General features: G+C 38.7%; 1 protein-coding gene across 1 annotated transcript in view; it reads right to left on the bottom strand.

Moving 5' to 3' along the window:
- Positions 1 to 521: 521 nt before the first annotated feature.
- The window catches only part of LOC146312525 (signal transducer and activator of transcription 5B-like), a 31,997-nt gene continuing 18,533 nt past the window's right edge, over positions 522 to 13,985 (bottom strand). The window contains exons 10-19 of the mRNA XM_084740027.1: positions 13,770 to 13,857; positions 9,575 to 9,697; positions 9,199 to 9,291; positions 7,851 to 8,057; positions 7,663 to 7,757; positions 5,129 to 5,271; positions 4,754 to 4,909; positions 4,282 to 4,333; positions 2,311 to 2,418; positions 522 to 930 (exon numbers count right to left, since the gene is read on the bottom strand). Coding sequence (XP_084596153.1) covers positions 807 to 930; positions 2,311 to 2,418; positions 4,282 to 4,333; positions 4,754 to 4,909; positions 5,129 to 5,271; positions 7,663 to 7,757; positions 7,851 to 8,057; positions 9,199 to 9,291; positions 9,575 to 9,697; positions 13,770 to 13,857 — 1,189 coding nt within the window. The 3' untranslated portion in view covers positions 522 to 806. The remainder of the gene's footprint in view (positions 931 to 2,310; positions 2,419 to 4,281; positions 4,334 to 4,753; positions 4,910 to 5,128; positions 5,272 to 7,662; positions 7,758 to 7,850; positions 8,058 to 9,198; positions 9,292 to 9,574; positions 9,698 to 13,769; positions 13,858 to 13,985) is intronic.

Below are 13,985 nucleotides of genomic sequence, written 5' to 3'. Positions count from 1 at the left end.
CAGGACAAAGAATTGTGTTTTAACAGTTTTAACTTGCTTCTGACAACATAGGTTTAATCCCGTCTTGAAGGTTAAGCCACAGCTAAAATCAGAACAGAGGAACAGCCCAATGGACCTGACCTGCTTGCTGTCCCATCCACACACTCCCAGCCTGGTCACCTATTGAGGACGTCCTTGAAGCAACTGACTTGAGAGAATCTTGGGAAATGAAGAAAAATTCAATCTGCCATGGTCCTGGAAATACTGCTTGGCGTCACAGTGGCTAATGTTCAGCAAAAGTTACAAAGTCTTTTTGGATTTATAAGATACTTATACCAGGTATTGACAAATATTCAATTTGTCAGGTTTTAGTCATGTTAATCAATAAAAAAATGATGGATGGATGACAAAACCTTTAAATCAATTTCAAGTGAAGCTAGCTTGTCTCCCAGTGCCAACTTAAAGCTAACCTGTCACACATGAACGCAAAAACCAACTGTTTATCTCAGCTATGTATAAAAATCCCATAAATGAACTAAAGCAGCTCCACACGACAGTCCTGAGAAACTACGGTAAGTGGGAGAGGATTCTTGATGGTCAGTTTACTGTCTCTACAGACACACTCAGGTCTGGTAATGAATGGATGTCTCCTTGGCTGTCCCCTTCCAGACCTCCAGCGGACAGCTAAACCTGAAACTGAGCAGTGAACTGTGATGTGGATCTGCCAGAGTGACTGATGGAGTTGGTTGAAGTCTAGTCCAGTAGAAATTACAGGTGTAGATAAGATGGAGAAGACCTGACTGAGTGCAGCAGGGTCAGGTTCTGGTTCAGGACTGCTGACTGCTCCACTGGTTGGCCATGGGCCTGCGGAGCAGCTCCTCCACATGGCGGGCCACGTCCATTGTGTCATCCAGGTCGAAGTCTCCATCTGCATCCAACATGGTGTCACTCCTGAGGGGACAACAGCAGAGAGACAACACACTTTCATGAGGGAAGTTCAAAGGAAAATGTGACGTTCTATAACACACTTCACTAATAACACCATTTAACAGTTGCTTGTCTAACAATGTGTATTTTATAATGGTGAAAGAGTTTCAATCAATTACAAATCAAGCAAGAGCAGTTATATATGCTGATGATACAACATATTTACCAGCAGTGCCAACTGGTGAATTGTCTAGTGGTCTGGATAGGGAATTAAATCAGTTGTGGTGTGGGCATGGAGTAACAGGTTAGCTCTTAATTTATCAACAACAAAAAGTACTGTATTTGGATCAAATTTCAGACTCAAACATGAGCTACAGTTAAACTTGTCTGTACAGGGAGCACCTGTGGAACAGCTGAAGGAAACCAAACTCCTTGGAGTTACATTAGATAGTGAACTGAAGTGGTCAAAGCAAACTGAGAAAACTGTTGCAGTCATGGGAAGAAGTCTGACAGTTATTAAGAGATGTGCAGCTTCTCACATTGTCCAAATATTAGTTCTTACTTTTACTCAGTAGTGTGATCAAGTGTCATTGGTGAAGGACAGAGTGGTAATTTCTCTGCTCTGTTTTATGAGAAATATTTAATTGTTTAAGATAACAAATGTCCTATATGATTAACTGTCATACAATAGTGATGGCCTCAGCATTAATACCAGGCATCAAGAGGTTGTTTCTCACTTCCCGTCTCTAAACTAATACAAGGCAGTGTGCTGTTCTTTACAGAGGAATGAAATGAAATTATACATTTAACAAGTAAAGCTGCTTTTAAAAAGACTTTAAAGAAATATTTAATGGCGCTGAACAACAGCCCCTCTGCTACATAGTGTTGGACTAATGGTCAATATAATTTTTTTTCACTATATTTTCTCAGTTATGTGCCGTTTTTAGTGCTACTGTCATTACTTTGAGTGGAATGAAATGCCTTACTATTTTATAATGTAGGAACATGATAACATTATTATTGGTGTTGATTTTGTTATTAAGTGGTTACAGTAGTTTTTGTGTTGTTTTTGTAGTTGGTACAGTATGGTAGTGGCTAGTAGAGATCCACATAAATATATCTGGGGCCCCATATAATTATTGAGGAATGTTGTGTTATGAAGTTTAGTTTGCGTCTGAACTGCTCACTGAAGTGGAATTTAACACATTTCTGTCTAAATTTGAAAGAATAAAAAACTTTTTACTTCAACTTATGACAAATGGGAGCAAAATCAAAAGTGTTTTGTTTATATTTTTGTTGAGTGTACATTAAGTATGAAAAGTAAAAGTCATCTTTGTGAAGGAAAGTGCCCCCTTTCTGTGTAGTGAAGTGTCTTCAGTATATCCAGTCAATGAGTGTGCTTACATAGAAGGGTAGACACTAAAGCTGTTGGGGTGGCTCACAGAGGGAGAAGCTGTCTGGTCCATGAATGTGGGAGTACCGCCGCTGGGTTCAGGGTTCGGGGTGGTGAATCTAACACACACACATGTCATATGTTATTTCAGAAATTAATGTAATGCCCATCATCACATTCTGAACACATCTTATAATAACAACATGGGGAAAATACTCATTTCTAATGGGCTGGCAGGTGTCCATCCAACATGTATATTTTTAATTTAAACAGAATGAATTACAGGTTAAACTTATTGAAAACAAACATTAAAGGGATAAATGTTTTTTTAATTAACAACATAATAATTCATCAGAACTTTTGAGCAGTGACCACAATGTTTAAATCACATGCATGAAAATTGCATGTCACTTCCTTAAACATTCACAGTTCATTCTACAAAGTGCAAATATTCACACAGGTCCACTCAGACACAGTCAAACATTGTCCATATCCCTGAAGACAACAGAGTAGAAGTGCTGCTGGGTCTTTTTGTTGGTCACACACAGGTACTCTTTGGATACTTCAGGTATTTTGTGCTTATCCTTCAGGTTATAGGGCTCATTGCAAGAGTGAAAAAGTCTCAGTAAAAAAATCTAAAACACAAGTCTCCTTGAAGAACACTTCAAGGCACACTGTAAGGTTTGTACAAAATTAAAATGCCTTTATTTTACATGGAAAAAAAAGAGTTAAAAGTGGCCAACGACCACCACAGGTCCTCATCAGGGTCAGTCCAGAGGAACTTGCACACCTGTGCTGTGTTACACTAATGAGTTGAATGGGAGGCTAGTGGCCTGTCAAGGTGCAAGCCTATTGGTCAAACACCAAGTGATACATTATCAAGCTAAAAGGGGACCAAGGGAAAGGAGAAAAATAGAAAAAAGGAAGAGAAATAAAATAAGAAGTACAAAAAGTAAAAACAAACAAGAAAAAGAGAAGGAAGAAGAAGAAGAAGACGACAAAAAAATGAGAATGAGTGAATGGGGAAAAAAGGGAAATGAGAGTAGGGTTAAATCCAAATAATTAAAAAAAGATTGATGTAATGCAGTTATCAAGTCAAGATGGCCCTAATCCTTTCCTTATGTACACATGATAAATTCCATCATCCTAAATCATCCATGTCCATATCTCTGTTTATGCAGATCCAGATTCAGGTACTGCTCAGGGTTTCTGCTGGTTTCAACAAGTTAAATGTAAGACTTTTAAAACCTTTCAAAAACCCTTGTAAATGCAATTTAAGATGCATTTCACATCCCTACTGGCAGAAGATTAGAAAGGTTTTATTGATGTCTGAATCAGGGACTCTTGTCTTAATTGCTTTTATAAGACTGATGTTTAGCTCCTGTGTGTAAAGTCCACTGACTGTGTGCTCCAATAAATCCTGCACATTACTGGTTATTGGTTCCATGTTGGTTTTGTTTGGTAGCTCTTACAGTGTGATCAAGACACATTTTCCCAAAGTCACATTTAAAAGCAAGAGAGTAACTAACTAACTTAATACAATCAATTTTTAAGGCCTGTCAAAATCATATTTCAGTCCTTCTACAACCCCACAGACATCCTGCTGGTAAAATGTTAAAGGTTTGCAGTGATTACACACATTTTCCTTCAGCATCATAATGGACAGCAATTTTAATTGTTACATTCCTTTCTCACACCTTTAAGAGAAATAGCTGAAAGAATACCAGAATTCATCACATGATCCTGTTTTAACTTTAAAGTCATCATGCAGTATGAAAATCTCTCTTCTTCCAGTCTTTAAACTACAAAACAGACAACTGTTAGACATCCATTTCTTAGATGTGTGAACGGTTTCAGTTTCTATCAAGATGGAGGTGCTGCATCGTCTTTTTAGGAAGCAAATACGAAATCCACTCTAAACTTGGGGAAATGGCTAGTTATTCAGTTCTGCAGCAGTTTTAGAAAGAAGAAAAAGGACTTACTCTGGCACAACTTGTTTGATCTGTGGTTTTACGTATCCATCCACTGCTTTTGCTGCAGGAGAGACACATAATACTACCTTAAAAACAACATTTTAATGATTTCACCTTTACAGTGTCATCCATCTACTGAGCTTATTCTAAAGTCTGCTACTACACCACTGAGCAACATAAAAATAACTTGTCTAAAAAGTATTGTTTATGTGTACAGTACTGTCGATTTTTGGGGTCGATATTGTCGGTTCTGTTGTAGTTTGTTGTTTGTTTTATAAGCTGTTGTATGTCACATAATAATGTCTGGGATCCGAGGTTTGTTTACATTGTCTGATGATTGTTGGGAGGCATACAATGAATTTCCGTAAGGACAAATAATCAATCAATCAATCAATCAGTCTGTCTGTCAGTCTGTACGTCTGTCTGTCTGTCTGTCTACATTTCAGAGAAGTGATGATATGAACACATGGCTGATACATACAGAGTGGAGGGGTATAGTACTTGGCGAAGACCTCATCTTTGGGCCGGTCAGGGTAGAGAAACAGAAGGTGGTTCAGGTCACTGATGCGGTCAGCCAGGGAGCGAATGGAGAAGTCCTTGGTTGTATAAGGCAACAGATTCCAGACCAGCCTCTCACCTAGCCAAAGAGAGGAACAAACAAGAATTACAATCAGTGTACCGACTAAGGCTCAGAATCAAATACTGCTGATTAACATATGACACAATGTGAGTGAAATTAGGGGCTGATATTGACATTAGCAAATTGCATTGTTTGTATTATTGTGTGATTTATTTAATTCAGTTACATGTTATTTCATTCTAAGAATGACACTTAGTGGCAGAGGGTCTTTGCTACCTTGTTTGTTGGGGTTCTCAGCCACCCAAGCGATGGTGATGCCTCCGATCTCTGAGTCACTGAAGCGCAGCAGGAAGGTGCCGTTGGGTTTAGACAGCAGCATGTCCTGTGCCTGCTGCTTGTTTACAAAGCCCAGGATGGCCCTACACACACAAACACACACACATACACACATTAGCCAGTGCATCAAAGCCAGTGCTCCTTCTCTGCTGTAGCAGAGATAAAGTTGCGCTTTTTTTTAATTTGCAACATGTTAAATTTGATCCCATTTTCAAAGTTGATAAAAATATGGAATGTCTTGTTTAATACATGCATCAAAAACAGTGGTGTCACTTAAGTCAGTGTCAGTCTGAAGACTACGTTTGAATAAGAAGAAGATCTGGGGGTGTGGAATCTCTGCAGCTTGCTGCTCATCTCTGCTTCAGGCTAAAGGCTCCAGGCTATATTCTCTGTTACTAGTCTAACTAGAACAACATAGATATGTGACATGTAACCTGTAGCTGAGTGGGAAGCAGAGGGAGGGGCCTGTCCTGATCACAGTGAGAACAGCTCCACCTGGACAGCTGATGCAGCACTTCACCTATCAGGTGAGAGTGATGTCACTAACCTCTGACCTCAGGTGTTCTGGTCCCAGGTTTACTGTTGAACCACCTGATGCTGATGTTGAGCACTACCACACCCAAATTGCTGACGTTCGTAGTCAAGTGCTTTGTGGGTAATGTGGGTAATGTGGGCACCAGATTTTGACAAAGAAGACAAATGCATGGTAGGCTTGGGCGTTATCTATTTTAGGACTCACAATCTTGTCATATGAACAATAGGTCCCTGTTTGGATCTATGTTTCAAGTCTTTCCTGTACCGATTATTTTCATTTGTCAATCTGCCAATCATTTTCTCCACCAACCAATTAGTTGTTTGGTCCATAAAATGGTGATGTTTCTCAAAGCTCAAGATGACGTCCTCAAATGTCTTCTTTCATCAACAATCAAAATATATTCAGTTTACTGTCAGAGAGGAGTAAAGAAACCAGATAATATTCACATTTAAGGAAGCTGATATCAAAGAATTAGGACTTTAAAAAAGGCTCAAATTATTAATTGATTATCAAAATAATTTGCGAATTAATTTAATAATTGTTGTTGACTCAAAGCTATTTCTTCATACCTACCTGACATTTTAGCAGGGTATGGGTATTATTACAGTATTCGTATAATACTGCAGATAGTACTTCCTCAACGTAGGCGGAGCTGACTGTCATAGTGACACTATTCCTGCAGTTGAGAAGCAGCACACTTACAGAACCTTTGTTTTGGTGCGAGAAGCTGGAGCTTTTATTCACTCAATCTCACACCTAAACTTACTGCCAGACTGACAACTTTACTGCTCACCTTTCCCTCCACTCAGCACACATTCACCATAACCACGTACTCACTCACTATAATACTCTACTCTGATCATCAACAGTCTGTGGTGTTTGCTGGTTCACCTTTATCAATAGGACTAAACTAAAAATACTTCCCAACAGAGGCAGAGGTATCATTCTTTTTTTTCTAACCAAAATACAGCACCTCCGTATCAGTTCAACAGAAAGAGGAGCGTCTGTATTTTTGACATTACTGAAAATCAAACTATCTGGATTTCTCCAGGACCCTGTGACATCACTGCTGGGTGTCATTACGGGTGCAACAAAGCACTCTTCAGACCGCACCCAACCACAGCCAGCAGGGATGAGTGCTGAGGTCAGATATGAATCAGCAAAACACTGTGAACAGCCTGCTATTAAGTCTCAACTCAGTTGCCACAAGTCAATTCTCAACTTTTGGGAAACACTGGAGTATCTCTATGGAAATGTTTGAGTTACACTGCACCTCTGTTTTCCCATACTATGTTTGCCATCTTATTTGTCAAAATAAAACCAGCAAAAGAGCCAGCATGAGTCATTACTGTTACAACTGTGCTATAGCGTCTACCCGTCTTATCCTTCCTGTCCTTTGACAGAGCCAGAGCTGCAGCTTGGCTTTTTAAGTGTATTTGGGTGTTGTAATGGCTGGGAGTCTAAAGGACTACAACTGGACTGCACTGGGTTTCCAGTGTGACGTCATGTCCTGTTCTTTGGCAGGGGAAAGATTAGAAAAGTCGCTGTAGTTGAGGGATGAGAAGATGGTTATAAGAGTAAGAAACAGCAACCTTGAATATGGATGTTACACAGAATCCACATCCACAGAGAACTGTTAACAAAGGACATTTGACAACCCCTCACTCCACACCAAAATCAAAACCCTTGAACAACACTGAGGAATGGCAGGAGCTGGCTGCTTTGACAGTGAACAAGCATATTTGCACACACTGTACTGCGCCGACCTGGCTAACCCCCAGTAAGCAAGCTGCCTGCACCCACACACCTCTGTTTACCACATCACTTCTGTACTCTTTCCACGATAACACTGCAGCAATGATTGGTCATTTGTCGACCTGCTGTTAACAATGCATACAGTTGGGGCTTAGTCGCTGCTAGGGCATAACATTATTTATACCCATCATTCCAGTGTGGCTTGAGATGTTTCTTCATGAGCTCCACGACTCCATCAAACCACTGCCAGAAGGTGAAGCTACGTCCAGGTAAATTCTCCTGTACAAATTAAACAAACTCCATCAGTATGTTATTTAGTGTTGCTTGCAGTGTAACTGTGTGTGAATGTTCCAGTCAGCTGTGTGGCCTCACCCGGTTGAACTGGGCCCAGGACATGGTCATGTTGCGGTAGTCCTCGGGGTTGTTGCTGCTGCTTGTAAAGGCCTTCTGTGCCAGGAAGACCAGGTTATCCTCTGACAGGCCACGGCCGCTGTGCATCTCTGCCTTGTACTTCATATCGAGGGCCTCGCACAGCTGGGGCCACAGTACCTTGTCTGGCACAATGAACGGCACCCTGCCCTGAGGAGACGAGGAGGGGTGGTCAACACAAAAGCTCCTGACTCCACCAGTTTATTTGTTCAGTTGTCTCTCTCAGCTGAATATTTTACAAACACACAGTAAGCAGTGCATTCAGAGTAATGAAATCTGTTTAAAACAGTGTGGCTTTAAATTTAATTATCTGGTGTTTCTTATTGTCAACACAAAAAAACAACAATGTGTTAGTCGATCTTTCAGGTTACTGACTAGTTAATTAATCTATCAGTCAATCAACAGATGATTTATGTATTATTTTGATATTTGAATAATCATATTCTTAAGCAAATCAATACCACACATTTGCAGATTCCAGCTTCTCTGACAAGATTTGGTGATTTTCTGTCATACATGACAATAAACTCAGTGTCTTTGTAGTGTTGTACTGTTGGTTGGACAAAACAAGACATCACCTTGGGATATGGGAAATTCTAACAGGAACTTAATTTCCTTCATTTTTTTCTTTTAGAAATCTCTGTAATTTCCTAATACAGTGTTATTCACATGGGGTTAAATAGTGCATTTGTTGGAGGACTTTCTCAGTGACAGGCAAATCCCCATTTTTGATGGAGTCAAAATAAACTACAGTGTGTGTGTGTGTTCATGTTAATGAAAGAACATGTCACACACAGCAACAGTGTGGCTCATGGATTTGTTCCTTATAATTTTTGGAAAACAACAACAAACAACAAAGACCGATTTTTTCCTAAGTCTGTAGAATATAATGTGTAAGGATGTCGGGATGTCTCTGCAGCATGACAAATTTAAGAAACTGTCATAGAAGAAGTCATATTTGGCGATTATTTTAATAATTGATTAACCGTTGTAGCTCTAGTTGTTGTTTCCTGCAGCCAACATCTGCAAACACCATGAACTCTGCGTCATGTTAGTTATTTGGATGTTTTATCAAATTGCTTGTGTTGACGGAACCACTTTCCATAAAGTGGTATCAGAATAGTAAATACTAGTACATGAGCACAGTATTAGACAGATACCTGATACTGGTATCTGTGCATATTTAATCAAATGTGAAAAGTTGACAGGTTAGTCGATATAATCACCAACTGACATGGTGAAGTACAGAAAGTCCTGTATTAAACGTCCCTGTGAAAAACAGCCAACTCACCGGCTCAGCAAAGGCATTGTCCCACAGGACGGTTGCTGTGGCGTTGTTGTCCTGACTTCCATGGACGATCACAACCACAGGCAGGGATAAGGTCTGCAGGTTACAGACAAGAGGGAGGGTAACATTCAAATGAATCAATTATTAATAAATGCTTAATACTGAAAGCATTAAAGAAGTCTTAGACAAAGCAATAAAACTCTTGTTGAACTAGTTGGTTTTCAAGTCTTGCAAAGGAAATCAAGACAGTGGAGATGAAATCAGTAGCAGAAGGCCAAGGAGTAAATTGGACCATTCAATAGCCAAGCAGGAGCAGGAAACCCAGTGCTGCTCCGCTCTTATTCACAAACATAAAAGCTCAAATGTCCCATGTGATTACTTTGACGTGGAAGACCAGCTCGTTGCCCCCGACACTGAACTGTGACTCAAACAGAACTGTGAACTTCTCCTCCGTCACCGACTCTGCACCTCGACGGTCTGAACGCTTGATCCGCTTTAGCGACTGGAAACACACACAAACACACACATGAGAGGTGATCAGAGATGCATTCTGTCATCACAATAAACGCAGTCAGTGCAGTGCATTCTGGAAGAACCGAGCCACTGCATTTTAAAACTCTGGGGAGCACCTCTGTGTTGAGCACACATCACTGCAGTTAAGACACACAATGTTTGCTCTAAGAATTCAGTCATTGTTGGCTCTCATTAATTTGTTAATAACAACATAAAATATCACCAGTTTTATGCTTCATTCATTCGTTTTGTTAAATTTATTGTAAATATGCATGGGTGCATTTTGTATACCAGTAGTTCCTAACCTCTTGCTTTGCACAACCTCTCTTCTATAAAAGGTAAACTGAGGAAGCCTACCTAAGTGACATACATGTTGATGATATTTCATATTTCATTCAGACTGTACAACTGACCCAAACAGTGAACACAGCAACTCTGGGCTGATTGTGTAAAAGGAGCCATTTAGATCAATTTTGAGCAGATTACTTCCTGTGAATGTTTCATCAGAAATGGTTTTTTCTGATGTTTTAGGAACTTTTTATACAGTTCTGTCAGTATTATGTATTCTTATCTTTTTTTTTTTTTTTTTTTAACAATCATACATACTTAATAGACATCTTTCTCTGTCAAACCCAGTGTTTTCTTCCACTTGAAACTCTACTCAATTGTTCTACTTGTTTTTTGGTTGTCCCTCTTTGTAATGCAGGATGAGGGTGTTCAGCAGAGTGAAGAATCAGTGAATATAGCTTGTCTTCAGTTCTTCATTGTGCTCTCATCCTGTAAGATGTTTTTAATGTTTATATCTTAAATTACCTATGCATTAAAAATAATGATTTCATTTATTTTTCTTATAGAACAAAATTAAATGCTGAGATACAGGCCCACTGTATATATGTTTTTTCTTAAGTTTGGATACACCTCTCAAAATTAAGAAGGCTTTGCAACCCCCCATGAATGATGGGAACCACTGCTCTATACTACTTCTGACAGCATTTGACTGCGTATTGTACTGTCCATACAGGAAATCATTTTCTCTTTGAGTTTTGTGCTGATGGTCTTTGCTTTCCCTCAATGCAATGTAACATAAAAATGAAACATCTGCTGCTCACTGATGGAAAAGTAGCACCAGTTTTTAGAAAACAAAAATACTCTAACAAATTGAATCACAATTTGTGAGGTTCTTCAATTTCAAATTGACAGCAGTCTTTCAAGTCCACCAGAGCACTGTCAACATTAAAACATTTTATTATAACTTCATAGTATGACAATACATCATGCAGTTTAGACATAGTTTGTGCAGTTACTGATGTGTGCATTAATGTGGGAGAGGGTTGTAAAATGGGAAGGGGATGTGTCCAAACCTGTAATGTACCTTCCTCTTTTCATGTGTTATCTGTGCTGTCTCTGTGGTTTGGTTCAAGTTGCCTAGCACAATAATTTCATGTTAAGGGGACAGTTCATCCAAAAATGAAAATTCAGTCATTATCTCCTCACCCTCATTCTGATTGAAGGTCAGGTTTAGTTTTTTAGTCCACAAAACACTGCTGGAGTTTCACAAGAAAACAGTGTTGCAGAATCTCCCAAAGTGAATGGTGACCAGTTTTCAAAAGTCATAAAAATGTCCTTCACTTGTGTGCACACACCCAGTTCAGACAGTGTGCACGTGCACATTGCTCCAAGCTAAGGATCCACAGTGAAGTTTCAGGCTAAAAACAGGGTGTAAATTGTATTTTTCAAGTCAATTGTTCATGTTGGGGCTCTAGGGGACTTGGATTATACCAGTGTTTTGTGGACTAAAACACTGACCCTGACCTCCAATCAACATGAGGGTGATTAGATCATTTTCATTTTTGGATGAACTATCCCTTTAAGTTGTTTAAGATAAAATGTACTATCAACTGGTTATTGTGTAGTTTGGTTGTTAAAGGGTGGCTGAAGGGTTTCATCTGCCTTACATTTGGATGGGGGGATTTTATTGTATTAGAGGACAAAAATGTCCAGATTATTCACAACATCATATATTATTTTGGACATTTTCTACAGAGAGTTTTTCATTATGGGTTTTTTGTAGCCTTCCTTTGCTAGTGAATGTCTTCAAGTAGGTGGAAGACTCTATGTTTTTAATAATATCAAAGTATTAATGTATATGTAATGTATACAATTTATTTGATACAATTTACTTCATTTATTTCCTCTACTTTACTCTGTTACTCTGAGTATATTTTATTTGGAGTGGTACAGTTTTTTTCTTTTGTATGTTGTTTTTTTCTCTAATTGTTACTGTGTTCCTTTGTGTTTTCTTCTGTCTTATTTGTGCATACACTGTCACCAAATGTTTCCTATTATTATCCCTATTATTCCTATTATTTTTGTTAAAAATCACAAAAAAGCAAGAATATTTCAGCAAAAATCAAAGTCCTAATTTGGTAGAACCAGTTAAAATCTGGGCACAAATATGTAACTAACTGTGTGTCATCTTCATAAAAATGAAATGAGATGTCTTGGTGGTTTAACACAGGTTCCCATTAAGGTAATATTTCCCTTGTTTTCAGTTCTTGTCAGTGTTTCCTGTTTTATTTTGGTACTCACCCTTGTCTCTTGTTTCAGGTACTTTACTTCCTGCCCCTGTGTGTTGCTCTCCTTTGTGATTACCTGCCCTGCCCTGATAGGTTTCACCTGTCCCTCGTTACCCTACCTTCCTTGTGTATTTAGTCCTTTTGCTGCCCTTTGTCTGTTGCCAATTCATTCTCAGTTGTTTGAGTGTGTGTTCTAGCTGTTCTTCCTAGTGTTCTCTTAGTATTTGACCTGATTTTTGCATTTTTGACCCTGCTTTTGCCTATTGCCTTCAGATATCTATATTTGTGATTGTGGAATGATTATTCTGTGTACCGACTCCTTTTTTTCAACGGTTATGTATTCCACTTGTTAGGGCTTAACGAATTTGAAAAAATCCCTAATTATAGTTACTTTGACTGAAACTGCAACTGCAATATAATTTGTGACATTAGAGGAAATTATAATTTTTATGTTATTATTCCTATATTTACTAAAATACATATCAAAAATTAGATGAAAAAGCCACTCATCTTGAAGGTCTGTAAGAGTCTCCCATCCTATGCCAGTTCAGCAGCCATCAAAGTCAAAGCTGACTGGAAGTGTGAACTAGTACTGAACCTGGAGGACAACTGGTGGGACGTTGCTCTTAACAAAATTCACACAAGCTCAACATCATGCTTCATCCTGCAACCTAACTCTATGTTCTATTCCTGCCCATTATTATTTAGCTTTAAGCTACTTTGTTACCATTTCAAAAATACTCTTGATAACTGTAAATGTCTCTCCCTATTCCAGCTTTCACTTCCTTTCTGGCTGGTCTACCAAAGCTCCTTCTAGCACTCAGTGGCTCAGGGATGTCATGTCCTTTCTAAAGCTACAGAAGATTAAATATTCACTGAGAAGTCATTCTGAAAAGTTCTACATGAAGTGGAAATCCTTTTTAATGTTCTTCAACCTCTGTCTCCTGATTGACTGACGACCCCCTATCTTTTTTTAAAAATTCTCTTCACTTTCTTTTTCTTTCTTTTCTTTTATAATTTATTTATTTTGTTACAATCATTTCTGGTTGTTTGTTTTGTTTGTGTGTTTGACTCTTGAATAATATGGAAAATGTGGCTTGTTTTTTCTTTTGATCTATTGAGATGCACAGTACTTTGATGACACTATTGTTATTTCTGTTTTAACCATGGTTCTCAATGTTCAACTGACACCGTCTTCTCTCATGTGCTACATTTCTTAATAAAAATATCTAAAAAATATCATACTGTTATTTTTGTGGAGAGTGGTACCAAACAAAGCTGTTTCTTTCAGTCTGTAGAATATGTGTAGACCAGGATATTTCTGCAGCACCATAACATTTAATTCATAATGGAATTTTGACATACATTTCACCCTTAAATATTGCAAATCCTGCAATTTGAAAACTGCACTGGGCCATATTTCAATAACATTTCAATTGTTCAGCCTTGATTCTTAACTTCTAAAAGGCTAACCACAGAGCGTACCATGTTTCTGAAGTGTGCACTGAGGGTGCCGGTAGCCTGGTGATACTCCATCACACAGTTGTTGTTGAGGATTTCTCCACTGCTTTCACTAACAGGGCAAAAGAAAGGATGAACATTCTCAGTGACTGGACAGACATCTTCAGTGAAGCAACTCACATATCTCACAAAATCACTAAATCTCCATGAAAATGTTTGTTTAGTAACAACCAATTAACA

This window comes from Lutjanus erythropterus, chromosome 17 (assembly GCF_056507025.1).
Source record: "Lutjanus erythropterus isolate fLutEry1 chromosome 17, fLutEry1.hap2, whole genome shotgun sequence".
NCBI lineage: Eukaryota > Metazoa > Chordata > Actinopteri > Lutjaniformes > Lutjanidae > Lutjanus > Lutjanus erythropterus.
The sequence above is the reverse complement of the archived record's forward strand: the minus strand, read 5'-3'. Positions and strand labels throughout refer to the sequence as shown.